The sequence below is a fragment of the Varanus komodoensis genome, unplaced genomic scaffold (assembly GCF_004798865.1).
Source record: "Varanus komodoensis strain SLA01 unplaced genomic scaffold, ASM479886v1 scaffold1, whole genome shotgun sequence".
In the NCBI taxonomy this organism is placed as follows: Eukaryota; Metazoa; Chordata; class Lepidosauria; order Squamata; family Varanidae; genus Varanus; species Varanus komodoensis.
In genome coordinates, this window is record NW_025335268.1 from 108,888,149 (window position 1) to 108,910,075 (window position 21,927).

The 21,927-nt window shown below is 42.3% G+C and overlaps 1 protein-coding gene across 1 annotated transcript in view; it reads left to right on the forward strand.

The window, feature by feature from the left end:
- PLPP4 (phospholipid phosphatase 4) overlaps positions 1–21,927 on the forward strand; it is a 53,870-nt gene that overhangs the window by 27,363 nt on the left and 4,580 nt on the right. Inside the window, exon 2 of the mRNA XM_044450506.1 lies at positions 19,259–19,429. Within this exon, the coding sequence (XP_044306441.1) occupies positions 19,259–19,429 (171 nt within the window). The remainder of the gene's footprint in view (positions 1–19,258; positions 19,430–21,927) is intronic.

Sequence of the window (21,927 nt, forward strand, 5' to 3'; positions counted from 1 at the left end):
GCTTCCACGCTTCTCAGTCCATGGTTGGTTGGTTTCCATGCTGCTCTCCACATGAGAGCAGGTCTCCCATCAGCCCCTGCGGCTGAAACTCAGCCTCTCCTGCGTGTCTCACCTGCTTCTCCCACACTGGCCCACGTTCTCCCCCGGGCAGGCCCCCAGCTGGCTGCCTTGTTTCGCTTTGCTTTGCCTTTTCCTGCTGCTTGCTCTGCAAAGCAGCTGCCTACTTCCCACAGCAACACTGTTGCTCCGGAGGAGCACTGCAAGAGCTCTCCCTGCTGCTGCTGCCTTGCTCTGTGCCAATGTGCTCATGCACCCCCCAAACCTCTCTTCCCTCCCTCACTGCACGTGTGTCCATGCTGCCCCACGCATGGGACTTGCACATGCTGACAGGGGCCACCTCCCCCCGGCACATGGAGGACATCGGTGTGGCCACCTGTGCTGGGTCAGAAGTGGCAAGGCCTACTGGGAGGAGTTTCCCGTGGAAGTGCGTGTTGGCATCTATCTGGCTAATTTTTGGCTGGCCACGAGGAATGTGTTCCACAGCTATGGTGGAGCCTGCTGGTCCTCGCAGGGAGAGATCCCTGTTGGCAATGCCCACATGCAGCCTTGTGCTGCTCTTGCGTAGGGCAACTTTCCCAGGAGGAAACCATTCTTAGAGTAGAGAAGAGACGTCACAGTTTGAAAGCGCCACTTAAGCAAACTGTGGCAACCAGACAGAGGGCCCAGGGTGCCCATCTCTGAGGTTGCTGCTGCTGGAGGTTGTGTACTGCAACGTGTCCTGCTGCTGAGAGTCCAAAGCCATAGCTGGCCTTTGGGAAGGCAGCATGGGAGCAGGAAAGAAGCAGCATGGAGCAGCCCATCAGAGTGGGGCTGAGCCGTTACCTGAGCAGTTGTGAGGCAAAATTGGTCTGTGGGAAATACAGAATGGAGCACCTGCTGTATCTGTGGCCTTTCTTGCTGCCAAATTCTATGGTGGAGATCTGGAAACCACCAAGAAACATTGTAACTGAGTTCGCACATAACCACAAGCCCATGGTCGAGCATGGAAGCCTTACAACAAACCATTATGTTTTTGCATGGGTTCACAGGAACCAAATATAACACACTTCACCCGCTTGGATCACACCTAAAGACAAGCCGTGCTTGCCTGGTTTCCACTGTGACTTGTTATGTGTGAACTCAGCCAATGTGTACTTCTAAAAATTGTGCCCAAATCCACTTTAATCAATGGGAGAAATGTGTGCATTTCAAAGATGTGCACAATTTTACATACATTTGGCAAAATAACACAAAAATACACATGGATTTTTCTGTGAAAAGAAAAGAAAACATATAATTCGATATGGATGGAATCTGGAGAACATCAGCAAGTTTGTTTGGTTGATTTGCACATCTCCAGTGGGATCCCCAGCAGTTTTCAGGGATAAATGAAACCCTTGGACAACAGGGACATCCATTCCTAACACGCCTTCTAAGTGCCCCCACACACACACACACCAAATGATGCTATTTCATTTTAAAAGGAATTTCAAAAGGAATGCTTCTAGTTTGCGGGTGCCTTCCAAGTTGCTGCTTGAAGGGGAGGCACATTGTTGCTTTGTTCATTTCAGAACAAAGAAAAAATGATAAGACAACTCATCTTTTAAAATATGCATCTGACTATCTAGGCAACAAAATGATCAAAGTACCACTATACTGTAATTCCAGCTGAAAATTATTGTTGGGATTGTGGTATAGTAGCTTGGTTCACTGATTGCATACTGCAAGAGCACCCTATTTTCCCTGAAATATGATAAAGAACATCTATTGGAACAAGTTTGGTATCAAGCACCATAGTTTGGAATGTCAGTAACTTCTTGCTGTAACCTCAATAAATTCTGCAAATTAAGAAGACTGACAGGATCTCTCAATTTACATAATCTGCCTAAATTATTCAGACTTCTGCTTGAGTGAATTCCACTTTTGAAGCGTACCAGTCATTAATTAATTTTGCTAGTTGTGACAAGAGTCAAAGAACTGTGTTGTGTACCAAACTCGTCCCACCATTCTTGTGAGCACTGGGAAATTTTTTTGAGTTCTATAAATAATTTGATTTCTGAATTGCACAAAGTATCTGCTAAAATTATTTTTATTTAAGCTTTTCCTGAATGATCAGCTGGGGGTTTTCTTCTTATTTCTTATTATGACTCCTTTTTTTCTTTACTGCTCAGGAATCATTTTTAAATGGTTGTTTATTTATTTTTACATTGTTACACTGCCCATCAGCTTAAAGGCTCTCTGGGCAGTTTATAAAACCAAAATACAATAATAAATATAAACCAATCATTATAAAATCAGCATAAAGATACAATACTACTTTACTACAATACTAAAATATTATTATAACCACACCAGCTCAATCAATCTGTTACATTATAAATATTAAAAATGAGATTAAAAATCTAACAATTAAAATATTGGGAAAATAAGAAGTGTTTTGCCTGGGGTCAAAAGGAACATAAAGTGGGCACCAGGCACACCACTGTGGGGAGCTGATTCAACAAATGGGGTACCACAACTGAGAAGGCCGTTCCCCTAGCGACCACCCTCCTTGCTTCCTTTGGAAAGGGCTGCTTGAGAAGGAACTTCTCTGAAGATCTCAGAGTTCAAGTAGACACATATGGAAGGAGATGTTCCTTTAGATAACCTGTCCCCAAACTGTCTGGGGCTTTAAATGTTAATGTTAGCAGCCTAAATTGGGCTCAGACTTCAATCAGTAGAGTGTAATTGACAGAGGACTGGTGCGATGAGTTTGTGATGGCCGATCCCCATTATCAGCCTTGCTGCTCTATTTTGAACCAATTTAAGTCTCTGGACCATTTTCAAAAGCAGCCCCACGTAAAGTACATTACAATTGTCCAAAGCAGAGGTTACCAGAGTGTCGATCACTGTTGCTACATTCTGCCTGTTCAGATAGGAGCATATCTGGTAATTCTGCTTAAAGGTTCTCCTTATCACTGAGCCACCTGTGACTCCAATGATTATTCAGGATGTAGGAGCACCCCCAGACTATGAACCCTGTCCATAAGGGGACTGTGGCCCCATCCAGGACAGGTTGAATATTTCCCAACTGGACACCCACCTGCAATACCCCTGTCTTGTCTGGATTGAGTTTCATCCATTCCATTACTAGGTCCAGGCACTGATTTTGAATAGTCACTGCCTCACCTGGGTTTGATGAAAAAGAAAGGTAGAGCTGAGTGTCATCCACAGATTGGTGACACTTCAGCCCATACCTCCAGATGACCTCTCCCAGCAGTTTTGTGTAGATGTTGAAGAGCATGGAGGATAAAATAAAGCCCTGTTGTACTGCATAGCAAAACTGCCATGGTGCAAAGAAGTAATCCCTCAGTGCCATGTTGTGGAATCAGCAAGACAGGTAAGAGAGGAACTATCAGAAAGACATGCCCCCAGTTCCCAACCGCACCAACCTATCCAGAAGGATACCATGGTCAAAGGTACTGAAAGCTGCTGAGAGGTCCAGGAGAATCAACAGGGTCACAGTCACCCTGTCTCTTTTCCAGCAAAGGTTATCCTGCAGGGTGACCAAGGAGGTTTCTGTACCAAAACCAGACCTGAAACCTGTTTGAAGTGGATTTAGATAATCTGTTTCATTCAAGAGTGCTTGAAAATGCTCAGTCCTCACCACTTAAACACCTAGCCCAGGAAGGAGATGTTGGCAACAAGCCCATTAGTTGTTCACATACCCTGGGTTCAAATTGGGATTTTTAAAAAGTGACATAATCACAGCCTACTTCAAAGGGGCTTGTGCCAGTCTTTCCTTCAGGGAGGAAGGCCTTTACAGCCTCCTGGATCTGGGCATGAATCCCTTCCTTAATTTTCACAACCATGATGGCCAAGGGTCAAGCATACAGGTGGTGGACTGAACCTGCCCAAGCACCTTGTCCACATCCTCAATAACTGAGACTCATCTAACAAAGTGGGACCAGATGGTTTTCTGGATACCTCTGCTAAAGGAACTACATTAACAGTGGAGTCCAATTTGTGACAAATTTGACCAATTTTATTCTCAAAGTGCTGATCATACACATCACAGCAAGTTCCTGGGGGTTCAACAATATCTTTCTGTGGTCCTCATCATTAAAGGTCACAGGCAAGTATGTAGTACAGTTTATCCATTTAAGTAAATGCATTAAGCAAGCAATAGCCTGCCGCACCTGTGAATGTGTTTTTTTACAACCACGGCTAGAAAGCTGCTCTTGTAGAAAATGAAAGCTTGATTTGGTAGGAAGTTGAAATCTGCAGCCATTTTGTACACAGTTTGCATGAGGAACTTCCTGGATATGCTTTGGATCTCTGGCAAATCCAGACACTATTTTTAGGGGGATGTAAGTTTTGGGGTCTGTTGGATCTATGCATCCCAGAGAGCAGGAACGTCCCTTGGAAGAAATGAGTACAAGTAATTCCTTTTGAACTTGGATGAAGTACTTGCATTGTGCCTACCCTTGTCTCCAACCTCACTGCTATTCATTCATAAGAATCAGACTAATTAACTGCTTTGGGATCCAAAATGGCTGAAAAATGTAGTGGTGGAATCAGGCAATTTTAGACTCTGCACTTAGTGGTCTTACAGCCCCATCTCTTGCAGCAGGGGCAGGCAAGTGGTGGTCCTCCAGATCTTCCAGCCTGTAACTCCACCACCCCTCGTTACCGGCCATGCTAGCTCTGGCTGAAGGAACTTGCAGTCCAACAACCTCCAAAGGGCTACTGCTTGCCTGCCCAGATCTTAGAGGGCAGTGCATATTACCTCACATACTTCCAAATGCGGAAAGCAAGTTCATAAAGGAAAAATAGTTCAAACTTTCAGTTTACAAGCAGGAAGCCTCCTTATCTTTTCACCCACCCTCACTGGCACTCAAGTACAACAGCCACCTGCACACAACAGGTTTATTTCATCATATCTATATAAGCAGACACACTTTCCTGACCGGGTATGAGGCCAGTAGAAGCAGATTCACTGCTTGTTCCAGGTCATGTCAGGCAAGGCAGGAATGACATCAGGATCTTGGTTAGTGTTCTGCATATTCTACCATAAGGAGCCATTGTTTCGGCAAGGACTACAGTCAACTAAAGCATGAAAAACGCTGGCAGAACCTCGTCCTCCATGTTTCTGCCTCTGCTAGATGCTGACCCACTCCTGCCTGTTTGAGGGACAAAAGAAGCAATTGGAGGATCATCCTCAGAAGCAGAGTTGAAAGAAGACTCACATCTTGAGGTCAGGAAAGCATAGAACTGGAGCAGACCACGAACCACCCAAGTTCTCCTTGGAATAATGTAGAACCCCAGAACTAGAGGACATGATGTCCTGATTCTGTTCATGTTTATTCAGATTATATCACCCTATAGTTAGCTTTTTGTGTTTTACTCAGTTCATAATTTGAAGATTACGTAAAATGCAATTTTTTCCCAATTTCCAATATTTATTTCTTTATTTCTAACATGTCCTATATAACTGAAGCCAGGGTGGGGTACAATAATAAAACAATTTTAGCATAAAACTGCAGCTAAATATATTCAGTATTCATAACCCAAGCAAGCAAATCAAAGCTGAGCTACAATCAGTGAGATCCAAAGGCCTGGATAATAACCAGGTCTTAACTTGGCACCAAAGCCAATATCTGAAGCAATCAGGCCACTGTGGGGGTCCTTCCGTAATTTGGGCAGCAAAATCAGGAAGCCCTTTCTTACATTTTCAAATAAAATGCAACTTCCACTGGTGTGACCTAGCGCATAGCCATAGTTACAGTAAACTGTTTTCATTCACAGCGAATGCTTTCCACTTTCTTTATACATGATGCATCTTCATCTCCCAAAGGCCAGTAGAAGTTATTGCTCACTCTATCATTTGTTCGTTCATTTGTTTATTTGGTCATTTATGTTCTCCTTCCTTCCTTCCTTCCTTCCTTCCTTCCTTCCTTCCTTCCTTCCTTCCTTCCCATTTTCCTAGCTTTGCTCCTCTTTTCTGGTATCAGTGATCCAAAACATAATATGTTAAAGGGATGAGCCAACTCAACCCACAGCTAAAAACATCTTTGAAGACATCTGTTCCACACGCAAATCTTTCATAAATATTACCATCTGCTATCTTGGGCTGAGGCATGCTATGACAACTGTACACAGGCAAAACTCATTTGCTACCTATGTCTCTATGACATGTTGCTAAATAAACAATTGTGGTGTTTTTTAGTGCAGCATTCACATGTCACAAATAGTATCATGTTCTGTGGACATTAATGAATTTGACAAGACTTAACCTAGCATCTTTTGAATATGGAAAACACATCATCAGTCAATTAACATTTGGAAGCACGGTACTCTCCTTCCCAGCCGCTTTCACTTAGGTGTTTGCCTGTGCTTCTGGATGTACAAAAGCTGCTTTCTCTTTCATTTAGCTTTGGGAGCATAACTGAGGAGGCTTGAATCTTTCAGGAAATTCTGGATCCTCTTTCTGAATGTCTAGCTTTCATATCTTCAGCTTTCCTTGCCTAATCTCTGAGAAAACATGGTGGGAGTGACAGATGGTAGAGGTTAGGATAACAGGCCAGAAGAAGACCTGCAGTGCCTTCCTTTGGATACAAATTATGTGCTTATTGCTCAATTTCTTGCCCAGGAATAATGGGGCTTATAGCCATATGTCATGACCTCCAGTGATAATATGTAGTGTCATTTCTAGCTAAGGAAAATCTCCATAGGTCCTCTCCTGCCCCACATAATTCTCTTTCTCCATGGAGAAGCTTCTGTGACAAGAGCTGAATGGGAATTTAGGCTTTTTGACTGTTCATGATGAACTCTGGGGAAACAAACTCAATTTTCAGAGTAAGCCAACTGAGCCTGCCATCCCTTCCTGTGCTCTTTTCCTTTAGATGAGAGATCAGCAGTGGTGGACAAGCTTCCTTGACAAATGGTCTGTCATCACTGATCTTGCTCTGGGATGTACAGCCACAGAGAAAAGTTGGTGGCACTGTTAGTGAACATTTGGTCCCACAACCCTGCTGGAGTCCTATACAAGTAAAGTCTTTATTGCAGACTATACCTGAAAAGTTTCTAACACATTCATGAGTTCTTTAGAAGATAGATCCATGTAGAAAGGATTCTCTGCAGGAGGTAGTTTCAAAACTACCTTTCTAGACAATTGCTCAGCAAGATGTAAACCTGCCACCAGCCTCTGGTGTTATGGCACGAGATGGCAAGAGATAGGGAGCGAGATTAGGACACCCTAATCTCTTGCCATAATCTTTTGTTACAGCAAGAGATTAGGGTGTTTCTATACAAAGGCACTAGTAACCACAAAGTATTGTACAGCTATTCAGTCCTTTCTGCTTAACACAGCTTTTGTAGTAAGGAAAAAGATGGAAGAAGCAATGGGAAACATGGAAAATAGAAGTGGAAGGCATTGTCATCTCCCACCCACCAACACACACCAATCTGTGAATTAGACAGGCAGATGGTGTGATAAAAACCTCACCTGAAAACACCTCTGAGCTTTGACACTCCTTATTTTTTCCTAGTTGCTTCATTTTGCACGGCTTGGATAATATTGATGCATATTGATGCTTTTCCTGTCTCACACTGATACACAAAGCATGCTCCCGTCCAGTTTGCTCCTGTGTCAGAAGCCACAGAACAGCGGCAATGTTGTGTCCTCTCCCAGCCAGCAGCAGCTGCATCGAGTGTCAAAGGGGTTAGACAGCGTCGACCTCATGACATTTCTCATTTTTGGCAGCCTTGCCAAAGGTTGGGATTACTGCTGATACACTGGAGATCTAAGTGGGGGAAGCAGCGAACTCTTTCAGTGACTCTTCAGTTATTGCAAAGCGTATGATAAATAATGCTTTGTATGGCATTACCACAGAGACCCAGTTCCGCTGGTTCACCTCTATCCATGGCAGATCTAACCTTTGATGGTCTTTTAAGGAGAGAGAACTTGGACAAGAGACATTGCTTTGGCCCTTCCTCAGATGCTGGTCACACAGCGGGCTACTTTTCAGGAAGAGGCTAGCAACATGCTTGCAGCCAAAACAGAGACTGGGGCTTTCAGATTTGTCCAAGATTCTTACATACCACTTACTATATTGTAAAACAGATGAAAAGTAGTTTATATTGAAAGTGAAGTCCAATATAATATACATTAGAATACATAATAACTGCAAATCATTCATATAAAATGTTCATTAAAAACATGAAAATCAATACTCAGTGCATGATAGGGCAGGCCTGGGTAAAAAGATGGGTCTTTAATTTGTGCCTTCCTACAAAGTAATTCCTACAAAGTGGGGGAAGTAATTCCATATGGTACCTCCCTCCCTGGAGAAAGCCCCTTAGGGATTGCTACAAAGCCGTAATCTGTAGATCATGATATAACCAGCTAGGCTTTCCCTGATGGTTTTAATGGTTGCACAGGATTGTATTCGGATTTTTTTTGCAAATTCACAGTTGCTCAAATCCATGCTTACAGAAATGCACAAATCCTCCTCCCCACAAATGAATATTTACAATTTTTATAGGATTTATGGGGGTATAGGAGTTATCCTATGGAGAAAATACACTCTTTTATTGTGCTTATTGTGTTTTATGAATTATTCTATTACTAAATCTGCATAAAATTTCAAAATGTTTAAAAAATCCATGGGATCTGTGCAACCTGGAATATCCAATCTTCTTTGGAACCCATGGCTTGGATTCTTAGAAATTCAGACTCAGGTTAAAATCTGTTCTGGATTTCTGCAGCATCCCCACTTAACAGGGACTTATTTGTTTGGTTCACAATTTCCATCCTGAGGCTATCTCTAAACTGGGTCACATCTGGCCAAAGTTTTGGACTTGGCTGTTTCTTCCTCCATCCTGACCTTTGTACCATTTAGCCTGATGAAGGGTTCTAGGAAGCTTGCACACTGCTTTGTAACATGGTCCTAATAAGGTATTGCCTAGCTCATGAGTTTGGGGTTGTTTCTCATGGACTAGTGTAATTATCCTTGCTTTTACTGTAAACAGGTTAACTGACTTTGGCAATAGCCAAATACTTAAAGCATTTTACAGGCATATCAGTCCATCTTATCACATAGCTGGAGGCTGCATGATCTCCAACATCTAATCCAATCATCTCCACTTTAATGAGATTTATTCTCTGCCCTGCCATTTCACCAAAGTTTTTAGTACGTTTTATTGCCTCCACTAATTATATAATAAGGTTTTTCAAGGAGAACATTCTTTCTCAGTATAAAGGTTTATTTTAAAACTGTATGGAACTATATAGATTCCCATGATTCTATTGGACATACTTATCATTGCAGTAAAGACTCAGTGCATGTATTAATGCCCTAAAAATTCCTTGGTTGATTCCTTAATTGATTGTATGTGTTCATATGAGGCCTTAATACAGTTTAGAAATTGTAGTCTTTTGAACTGTAGTTTGTAGAAATTGCCATCTTTTCAAGAGGCAGTAATCATACTTGCAATCAAAACAATTGAACACTTACCTGCATCAATAAAAACCATGCCTGTCTACAATTTCCTATTACCATCATTCAATAAAACTAAAAATGTTTTAATGAAACATAGAAACAGAGTGAGTCAAAAGGGGTCTCCCGGGCCATCTAGTCTGACCTCTGGCTCTAGCCTGCTCTGCTCATTTTATTTTATTTTTTTTATTTATTAAAACATTTTTATGCCGCCCCATTCACCGAAGCCTCGGGGCAGCTTACAACATAGATAAAACAATAAGTTAAAATATCCATATAAAATAATCTTAATTAAAACACACATTATAAAATAAGCCGCCCTGGCCAGATAAAATTCAATTGTATTTAGCATTTAAAATGTTGCTTAAATAAAAAGGTCTTAGCCTGGCGCCGAAAAACAAATAACGACGGCGCCAGGCGGACCTCTCTGGGGAGCGCATTCCATAACTTAGGCGCCACCGCTGAGAAAGCCCTTCTCCGAGTAGCCACCCTCTTAATTTCTCTCACGGAGGGCTCCCGGAGAAGGGCCTCTCCCGCCGATCTCAGGGGGCGACTGGGCAAATATGGATGTAAGCGCTCCTTCAGGTAACCAGGACCCAAGCCGTTTAGGGCTTTATAGGTCATTACCAACACCTTGAATTGGGCCCGGACTTCAATGGGGAGCCAGTGAAGCTGACGGAGAACTGGAGTCATGTGAACATAACGTCCAGTCCCCGTCAGCAGCCTGGCAGCTCTATTCTGAACCAATTGAAGTATCCGGACCGTCTTCAAGGGTAGCCCCATTCATGACATGAATCACATACAAGTGATGTTTATCACTTACAAACTTATAAAGATTTTGCAAACACCATTTCACTTGCTCCTTTCTCTTCAATTTGTGTTCACTTTTGTGATCTGTTCACTGTTAGTTTTGCTGAGTAGAAAAATTATGCAGCTGAAGAGCTATTATGGAAGTTGCACAAATGAATCAACAGAGACAAGATGGAGGTCCTGTTGGTTGGCGGTTCGGGCTTCGGAGAAGGTGAATTCAATCTTGTCCTGAACGGGGTTGCACTCCCTCCTAGGGACAAGGTCCGCAGCTTGGGAGTGCTCCTCGACCCGGAGCTTTCACTCGAAGCTCAGGTAACAGCAGCGGTGAGGAGCGCTTTCCTCCAGCTTCGGCTGATTCATCAGCTGCGCCCCTACCTGGAGTACGACTGCCTTGCAACAGTGACACATGCGCTGGTGACCTCCCGTCTTGACTTCTGTAACGTGCTCTACGTGGGGCTACCCTTGAAGACGGTCCGGATACTTCAATTGGTTCAAAATAGAGCTGCCAGGCTGCTGATGGGGACTGGACGTTATGTTCACATGACTCCAGTTCTCCGTCAGCTTCACTGGCTTCCCATTGAAGTCCAGGCCCAATTCAAGGTGTTGGTGATGACCTATAAAGCCCTAAACGGCTTGGGTCCTGGTTACCTGAAGGAGCGCCTACATCCATATATGCCCAGCCACCCCCTGAGATCGGCGGGAGAGGCCCTTCTCCGGGAGCCCTCCGTGAAAGAAATTAGGAGGGTGGTCCAGAGAGGTCTGCCTGGCACCGTCGTTATTTGTTTTTCGGCGCCAGGCAAAGACCTTTTTATTTAAGCAGTATTTTAAATGTTAATATTATTGAATTTTATCTGGCCAGGGCGGCTTATTTTATATTGTGTGTGTGTGTGTGTGTGTGTATTATTCTAATGTATATATTTTAATTTTTATTTATGTGGATCTAATTTATTGTTGTAAGCTGCCCCGAGACTTCGGCCAATGGGGCGGCATAAAAATGTTTTAATAAATAAAATAATAAATAAAAATTTGAGCAAATTTCCTCCATAGACTAAAGTGTGGCTGATTTAAAATTTGTGCATTTTGAGAATGTTGTGCATTTCAAAGAATGCATTCTGAGAAAGTTTTACATTTTTACAAATTAGTTTTACATTTTTACAATACATTTGAAGAAAGTTGCACATTTTTCAAGTATGTGATTTGCAAACTTGAATACCAGTTCAGGCAGTTGCAAACATGTTTGGAGGAAACTTTCAAGAGATTTGTGAACTGAAGTGAAATTTCATACATCCCTAATTAAGCCTGTAGCCCTAGTGCTTTGTGACAAAAATAAATCCTATGTGGTCAATGTATATGTACCTGGAGCGTCTTCCTTTTTCTTGTATAAATTGATGCTAATATTGTATAGTCCTGCTTTAGCAGTGATATAGGCTATTACTGTGTGGCTGATCTCAGAGGGTTCTGGTGTTAGGTTTTTCTTAGTTTGTTTACATATAAAGTTATTCTCACATCATTCCAAAAATCTTGAACTTTGTGTTTTTGCTTCTAATTTATCTCCCTTCTTCTCTTCCTTCTGAAATCCTGTGATGCCTGGGAGAATGTTTCAGGTGAATAAGGTTTATTAGATCTCTCCCTTCAAGGGCAGTGAGTCTGCTCTTAGAGGATAGGACCCATGCTAGTGTCCTGAACTGAACTGAGTTTTCCACACTGACAATTCAAAACAGACCAGTATGAATAACGCCATTAGTAATTTGGCCCTTTCTCTCAAAAACATACAGGAAATTAGTTTGCAAAATTGTAGGCAAGAGTTAGTCGATTGTGATTCTTTGATCTCTTTTATACTGTATGGTCTCTTTCAGGAGAATGGCAAGGATGCTATTCTATATCAACAGAGCCATGTGGTGTAATGGTTAAGAGCATGGGACTGAAATCTAGGTGATCTGGGTTCTAGTCACTACTTGGCCATGGAGCCAACTGGATGACAAACTCTCAGCTTAACCTACCTTACAGGTTTCTTGTTGTGGCAATAAGATTGAGAGCAGGAGAAAGAGAATTATGTAAACTATTCTGAGTTTGTTGTAAGGAAAAAGCAGGATATAAAACAAACAAATAAATAAATCAGACAGTGCCATGTCCAAATGTTAGCATAATTTTTTGAAGCTATGCCAAAGGCCTTCAGTTTGCTAGGAAATGTTCCAGAGATGACTGCTTTGCTGCTGCCTTTTCCAGTCATTCTGTAGATGAGGCTACTTTTGCTGTAAGAACAAAATGGTTTGCCTTTCTAAAGCATCAGGTAGTTGGGGCAGTAGAGCCCGTGTGTACCGACAGCCTCTGAAGCAATGGGGGAAGAATTGTATAAAATCCATGAGAAGGGGTGTTTTATTTTCTTCCTAGCCTGGGGGTAAGAATTAATGTGTCACTGATCCAACCAGCTTTGGGGGCCCATGGAACTTTCTCTAGCCAATTCAGGAATCGTACAGCCACAGACAAGAGGAACACAAGGCTTCTTTTGCTTGTTTCATCACTTCAATAAACTACATATCATGGTTATCACAGGTGGTTCCATTTCTTCCTGAGTGTTCTCAAATCTAAAGTGAGGTGCCTTTGGTGGACCAGACCACTACAACCCCCTGACGAACTCTCAGATAGCTTAACAGGAAGAGTAAGTGTGATAAGCAACATTGGTTAGTTGTTGCCCATGCCATGAACCACCCAGTGTACCATTGATATGATGTTATGATGTGACATCATCTCCTTGCCCAGCAACACTCTAAGACTCTGATCCAGAAGCTCCCACTGCAGGCAACACATCTTGGAAATGCCCTTCCAGTTCAATTACAGGAGAAGTGCTTCTCTCCTGCAGGTGGGTTTGAATGAGCACAGGAGCGGACCAAATGTAACCTACACTGCCCACATAATTTCACCAGAGGACAATTATTTCAATCTATAATGAGTGAAACAACCACAATTGATTTAGATCTCAAAAGGAACTGCACACAATAATCTTGGTCTAGCAGTTTTATTTAGAGCCATTTACTCTCTGAGTGAGAAACAGCCTTCCGTAATTGACAAGGGCAGGAGTGCACAATTAATAGTTTATGCAGTTTCTGGGTCATTCCCTTTCATGACCCTTAGTTCACGGTGGTGGCAAAAAACACACTGCTTTAGCAGGGGAATGGGACACGAAGTGTGCATGATCCTTGTTTCCAAGCAGAATTCTACAAAGTAGATACCTCTGGAAACACAATTTATCATGGAAAGAAGGCACAGCCTTCCAGATAACTTGTTTCCTTGCTGAATCAACATGTTCCTGCCACCAGAGGTAATCTGATGGAGTGAATTATGGCATCCTGGTGGTTTCTGGACAGAATGTAGCCTTCTGGAAATTTTCCATGCTTGGTGTAGGGTCTCACTGGTAGAAGTGGCCAACTAGAAGTAGTGCTGCTCAAGGGTAAATTATGTTACATTCAACACATTTTTCTGTTTTAGGCTGAGCCTAGTCTAGGCAACTGAGTTGGAGTGAGGAGGATCATTGTGTAGGATACAGCTGAGAGGGAGGCAGGAATGCAGGTTCTATATGCCATCACTGTCAATGTGACCATTCGGACCTTCACCAGGTGTGCCACAAACATCTGTTACTTGTGCCATTTGGTGCAGACATAACACTGGGTGCCCATCTCCTGGTTCAAGGGAGTGAAACATGATATAGTAATAGAATGAGCAAAGCTAATATAAAGGGAGAAAATCTCAGCCAGTAATTGAAAGAAAAAATGGTGCACAGTGATCAAGTAAAGAAGCAGTCTACAGGCAGTGTACAGCATTTGGGTCATCTCAAAACCTATGGAGCTTTTAACATATATACCGACACTTTAGAGGCTTCAAACTACCAATTGTCTGTGCTAATGCTTCATACATTTCATAGTTATTTGGGTATCTGAATGGTTGCATGACTGAGAAAATCAGTTGAAGAATAAATATCACATTAGTGAGGCTAAGTTTGGGGACAAACGGTAATAGTTGCATACCTGTTACACATGGCAGTGTTCTCTCAGTTGGTCATTCTGCAGAGTATAGTAGCTGCAGTTACCCAAAATATTTCGTGGTATTCTGGACTACGCATGTCAATATTTCTTCCTCCTGTCCTTCATCTTTCACAAACACACTAACAGCCTGAAGCAGGGTTTGCCAAACACCTGTGCATTGGCTGAAACCCTATCATGCTCATGTTCTCACCACTTTTCACACAGCCAAACAATCATGTGCTGTAAGAGGATGAGGACAGTGCAATATTGATTGTTAACACCTGGTCTTGGATCCATTTTCGTAAGTGGACTACATCACAAAATATTAATTAGTGTTTTGCCTCCGGCTTACCAAAGCTAGCTGTATCGCATGTTGTTGTTACATGCCGTTCAGCCATCTCTGACTTATAGTAGCCCAAAGATTGAATGCCCTCTGAACAGTTCTGTCCTTGGCAGTTCTGCTCAGATCTTGTAAACTTAATACTGTGATTTCCATTTTGGAAATGATTCCTCTCATCACAGGCCTTCTTCTCTTCTGTCTTTGGCTTTCATATATGAAGACTGTATAAAGCGCAGCATGGGATTCCAGTGTATGATTTAAAAAAAAAACCTTTGAAAGTCATCCCTAGATTACTAAATCCAGCCACTTTTAACCTAAAGGCTAAACTACATATCATGTTATTTTCATTTCCCATCTTGCTAAACCTGGTGCCCTCCAGCTGGATTTGACCATAGCTCTTAAAATTCCTCAGCCAGCAACAGGTTTGGGGAGGCTCATTCTTGCAGGGCTCATTCTGGATTAGAGACCAACATCACTTCCTTCCTGAAACTACTCCCTTAGCCAGCCAAATCCATTTGGAGCTGCTGCAGTGGAAGAGGGTGGGATAACTTTTCTCCACTTCCAGTTTCCAGATCTGAATCACCTCCTTCCAGAACTGCTGTTTTTTTTCTATAGGCAAGGGGAAGGGACGGCATCCCTGTCAACTCTGATCAGCGTCATGTTTGGTGCATTTACAGCAGGGGCGAGCAACTACTAGCCCTCCAGATATTTTGCTCTGCTATTCGCATGGTCCCTCGCTATTGGCTTGCTGGCTGGGCCTGAAAGGCATTATACCTGGATGGCCACAGGTTGCCCACTGCTGCTTTACCAAAGCAAAACAAAGCCTTGTGCTCTCACTTTGCATTTCTGTTGAGCTGCAATATAAGCCAACTTTGCTTTTGAGAAGGGTAGAATGAAAATGTTTGCAACAACTACAATACATTTTGGGAGTGAAAACCTGCTGAACCCTGGCCACCTTTTTTTTCCTTCCTCAGGAGGGGAAAGCTAGCATGGGCTGAGAAGCCAGTGCTTAGATCCCTGTCAGAACACCTGCACTAGGGAGTAAACAAATATCCTAATAAACCCATTTTATATGTTCCATTCCTTTTTTCTGGAACAACTTTGAGGGAAAGTAGCATGATAAATGACCCTAGGTACCTGGACCACACCATCTGTTTAATTCAATATTAACACATTTCAATCCAATTTGTTTCACAGTCCCTTTCCCTCAATTACATTTGTTCTCTTCCCAAGTGAAAAAAGCACACATATTAATGTCTGCCTTTTTCTCAAGAAGCCCTGTGGATGTGCTAATTTGTGCCTGCTTCATGTTGCTTTTGTGCTATAGTTAAAAGAAAACAGAATCCCTCTTACTCCAGGAACTCTCCTAAGTATACATTCTACAAAAGGTAAAACTCAAGGAAACTCCTTACTTTTAACTGACTGAAAAAAAAGTCACAATGATTATTTTTAATTAAAAATAATATTTTTCTTTTTGACAACCAAATTAATTCATTAAAATAAACCATAGGTGGTATTATGTTTTCTCCAATTATTTCACCATACATATTTGTGCTATGACTCTGTGGCACATACTCTAGAAATGGGGGTGCTATTTCTCTCCATGCTTAAGACCCATGGCACCCCTCCCTGACAGGGAAGGGCTATTTCATTGCCACTGGTGCAGGAGCTGAGAGTTCATGGTAAGATGAATGTAAACAAACTTACAAACCGAACATAGCCTGGCACATAAAACATAGCATACTTTTGTTAGCTGCCCAGAGAACTTCAGCTGTTGGGTGGTATAAAAATTAAATAAACAAAAACCCCCAGACATGTTACTAGTTTGCAAAAATACTTCCTGATCTGGTTTCTACTTGTCAGGTGGCTGGTGGTCAAAGGATGTCACCCCCTCTTTTGCCAGCCTATCCTAACAGTAAAAAGCAGGCTAGGAAACACTTCTGCTTGCTAGACCATTGTCTCACCAACATGTGATGACTCCTGGAGAGCATTATATCCCTTCTTCAGCAGCCTGTACACTATTCTTTGTTGCCCAGGCAAATGGTTGTGCCCTCTTGGCAGTGGGTTGTTGCCCAACACATTGCAGGGGCCAGGCAGATAACCACATTGTGGAAGGCTAGATTAGGTTAAGCTCTTGAGACTGATCCAAAGTAACTCAGTAGCCTTATTCAGGTGGAATAACCATGGTCTAAGAAGCTATGGCATGTGCACATGTAATCAGTTTGGACCAACAGGCAATGTTTTACCCAAACACATTAATGGATAAGCCTTGAGCTTTCTTGAATATTAGTTTCCTATTCACAAATGCTAGAAGGACAGATTCCACTGAGTTTTGTCCCTACCCTAATCCTAACAATTTTTGCTTAAGGTTACTTCTTTCTTATGGGCATTCTTCATATAACTGTACATAATAGGAACCACACAACTTGGTGTATGGTTATGGAAAGGTGAGCTGAATGCATCAATAGAATGCAACAGCAGTCTGTTCAGTGATTCCACATGTTAGTTATGTCCGATATTTTTTTTAAAGTTACTCTATGGCATGTATTTGATTATAGTAGGTGAGCTTTCCAACTCATTTGGCATTTATGTCCTGCCCTTCTTCCAAGGAGCTTAGGTTGGCCTACTTAGATGCCTCCCACACTAGCTAAATTTATTTTTAGAACAACCTTTTGATGTTAGGCTTAGCTTAGGAGAAATTGGACTAACCTTAGTCATAGGAATGAATCCAAGTCTCTCCAGTCCAAGTCCAACATTCTGTCATTGAATGAAAGGAGCAAGAAACGTGACACTTTCATTCGTGGTGAAAAAAGTAGCAGAATCCATTTACCTCAAGTAGAAGGCCACTGTGAACCTACTGAAAAAGGTGGCACAGTCCTCCCTGTTTTCCCTCTGGCAATTCAACTCTTAACATATCCTGTATACATTGCTACTTCCTACCAAAACCTTTGTTCAAGATGTCATGAACATTCTTAAATCACCATTGGTTGGATTACTTAAGATGGGCCATGAGAGAATCCAGTATTTGTGCCACAAATTTAAGTCAATGTAAGGTTTTCATCACAGATTATTGTTTCATTTTCAAACATGTCTGCTTGTGTGATTGAAGGTGAAAATCAGCACTTTGTGTTAATTATGCACCATGATGAAAATTGCACACACAAAATAGTTTTATCAGCAACGCACCAAAGTAATTACATTTTCAATTAGTGAGAAAGTATTTACAATGAGGCACAAGAAGGCCTGTGGCAAGGTTTTTAGGAAAATTTTAATAGGTTATTGGATGCAAACTTGAATTTAATGTTACATGCAAACAGGGTCCATAGCTCTTCCATTTGTGTGTATCTTATTACCTTATATACAATATTTGTAAACATAAGTTCCCTGACACGTTGTAAATTCTTGCTTTGTCAGAGGGCACCATCCAAATGCCTGTGCCTCAAGTTATAAATTGCATGGTGTCCTTTTCTGGCAATGGACCCTCTTTCTTAGGGAAGGATATGCCTACTGGCTCTGCCACATCACTTAAAACCCCCTATTATGGAAGATCCACTAAAACATTAACATAAATTATCTTAATGACAGATACCGTGCTAGCATTGCATTTGATCTAAAACCAACTCTAGGCAGATTGTGATACATTTCTGTCATTTATAAATAACCAGTCAGTCCTAGAGGAGATCAACCCTGACTGCTCCTTAGAAGGCCAGATCCTGAAGATGAAACTCAAATACTTTGGCCACCTAATGAGAAGGAAGAACTCACTGGAGAAGAGCCTAATTCTGGGAACGATTGATGGCAAAAGAAGAAGGGGACGGCAGAGGATGAGATGGCTGGATGGAGTCACTGGGGCAATGGGTGTGAGCTTTGGGTGGACTCCTGGGGATGGTGGAGGACAGCAAGGCCTGGAGGAATATTGTCCATGGGGTCGTGATGGGTCAGACACGACTTCGCAACTAACAAAAACAATCCTGTGGCAGAAGGAGGTGGCCACCGCAGGGAACTATTTGGTGTGTCATGAAAGGGCAAAAAAGAGTTGCTTCACTGATGATCATTGCATTTTCCTTCTAGGAGAAGAAAAGGCCCTTGTGGGTTTCTGCCTCAGATGTTAAAATCACTTGTCCAGCCTTGTGACTGTGCTCCTCCTTGTCTTGCTGAAGGAACACCATCTGCTGCTCCACCACAAGAGCAAAATGTCTAGAGCTGGTTTGATGTTATACTGAGAGTAGCTTGAAAAGGAGAGGATGAGTTAAGCTTCCAGGATGGGAATGGGAGCTAGTCTCAGTGACGCACTTAAATACGGAATATGTGATGATTTGGGATGAACTCCAAGAAATGACTCATCACCTATATGAGCTTCTAGGTCCAATAGCCAGAATGTCTGTACAGAAGCCTATGTGCCTTTGCACTGACAGAAAACACTGGGCAGAAATATCCTCCGATGCGGTGATCTCTTCAGAAGTTGTTGTTTCCCCACAACAAAAGGACTAGGTTGCTAAACAGATGACAGTATTACATGCTACGGTCTGTAGTTCACTGCCTAGTTCTACTTTTTCATTTTCCTTTGGCAGTTGCATTTTCAGGCCTTGGCTTTACCACCTTCTACTTGGCTGGGAAGTTGCACTGCTTCACTGAGAAAGGACGTGGGAAAAGCTGGAGGCTCTGCGCAGCAATTCTACCTCTGTACTGTGCCATGATGATCGCTCTATCACGCATGTGTGATTACAAGCATCACTGGCAAGGTGAGCCTTGGTAATCGTTTGCTTTGCATGCACTGTCCTTGTTCTTGCCAGGAGGAGCCACTAGAACAAGTTTCAGGCTCCCTGTTTTAGGTTTCCTACCAAGCCCTTATATGCTGGTTTTATTAGGTTTAATGCTTTTGTTGATGTTTTATGTGAATGCTGTGGGGATTATGGTGTATTTCAGTGTGCACCATGCTGGATTTAAATTTTTTAAATTTCCTTGCAAGCTATTTAGAGATCCTTTAAATATAAACAGTGGTAGCCCTTTCTGTGTCATTCCTGTCTCAAGGTATTGGTATAATAATTTAGCAATTGCTAGATCAGGAGACTCCTGTGTGGATACGTACATTTGTGGGCGGGGGGCTTCCATACTTTGCCCCCTACTGCTGTCACAGTCTCCTTCTGAGGGGAAGGGCTGCAACTGAGTTTCCATTGCCCCCGTCAAAAAATCTATTGGATTCTTTTTGGCAGCCTAAAATGTACAGTAGGTGTGCTTTTCCTACCCATCCACTCGCTAAATCCAGACAGGGCCAAGTGTTGAATCCCCCATATCCATCCGACTGATCTGTATCAACAGCCTCCTCCTGCCGCTGATTGGAAGGATCAACTGGTGATTCACTGAGCCAGATTTGTTTAGGATTAAGTTTATTCTACACCCGATCCATGTCCAATTCTGTGGCAGAATTGTCCAATTTTATCATGGAGAGCTGCTGATGTGCAGCTCGCAAGCATCTGGCTTGTGTCACCAAGGGCTACATCCGCATAAGGGATGCTTCGCCATATTTTTGAGATGCCTCATCTCTTGCAAAAGAAAACAAAAATGAACAAAACAGCTTTTCTTTATTTCTATCTAGAAAGAATGCTACTTATAATATTATATTTTATACTATTTATATTTATGCTATTTACATCGCACCTTCTTTTCTATTGTGGAAGTCAAGGTTTCTACATGCAGTTCCCAAGTGGTCACCCCTCCAAGCTCAAGCCTGCCCCAGACCTGCTTAGCTTCAACACAGTGGGTGCCTTGTGTGCCTTCGGAGCATACACAGTGAACCCAAAGTACGAAAAATGTTGGTAAACATGTGAACATTGATATTATGGACAAAGCTCAGAAATAAACAGGTGAATGTGGATAGTCACCCGAACACCTGAATCTGAAGGTCAGCATTCACTGGTGTGTATTCAGAAAGTGGAGGAGTGTTTCAGTATTCTCCCAAAATAAATGCACTGTTGCCAACATATCAATGTCACTTCCCCTAAATTTTGGATGTTCCCTGAATCATATTTGTGCAAATTATGAACATCACTGCATGATCTGTGGAGGTCTGGAGGTAGATTGCTCAGTGTTTTGACAAAGGATTGTAGCAAATTACCATCCAATTCCTTCCACTGCTGCATTGATGAGAATGTTTCCCTGAATAGCTTCAGGTTTTCATTTCAACACAAATAGGAGTGAGACTCCGTTAGTTTAAAGCTAACCAGGTAAGACACCTGCAACTCCTTATTTAGTATCTCAGACTTACACACATACACACCCCCTCTATGGAGGGTCTTAAAGTTCAAAACTTTCTGGTATCAGACAATGGTGGACCACAGCAGCTTCTTCTTTCTGTCCCCGCATGTGCCAGGTGCATGCTACACGGTTCACCAGATTAACATTGTCATGCACAGATGGTTCTCACGTGGGTAAGTAAGGCAAATGGCACCGGCCTGGCTCACAAAAGCATTTGCATCCAGCCACCGTGTCAGAATTTTACCCACATACGGTTAGAATTTTATAAACAATGTGCTGCAGAATATCCTTCTATTCCCAATCTGTTCACGCAGGGTATGATGTGTTCACAGGATCTGTGTGCAAACATAGGCACACAGATGCATAGATGTAAAAGCTAAAACAGTTCTGCAGTTTGCTGTATAGGTAAGTTTTGAGGTATGCTCTTTAGCAACCTGTTCTCCAAAAGCCAGAATTATTCATGAAATGAAGTGTGTGCTGTGAGGCATGTAATTGCGGTAACATTTTCTGTATGGTGGAAACAAACTGTACCCAGGGGAATTACTGCTGTGTCCATTACAGCCGAGAATGCTTGCCTTTGAAGTTTAAGGAGGCAGAACTAGAAAAACTCTGGTGACTGTGCTTTTGGGGAGTCAGGGATTGTATTAGCAACATGTTTTTCCTGTGGGTGACCTTAGCACTTACTGGAAAGGACCACACACTAAATGATGAGACTAAATCACTTAGTAAAGCACAGCTGTAGGCTTTGTTGCTCAGCCATTGTTCATACCTGGAGAAGAGAAAGGCAATTGTGTTGAATTACCTGTGGTAGCTTTATGATAACAGCCTTATTTGCCAGTAGGGAACAAACAAGAGCCATTACTTTAGTGTATGGCACACAGGTGGTCCTGTAAGTGAAAGGCAAATAGGACAGCCTTGCATTTAAAAAGCCACGCATAAATTTGACTAAATTAAGATTATGGGTTTCTTCCAGCCCTGATGAAAA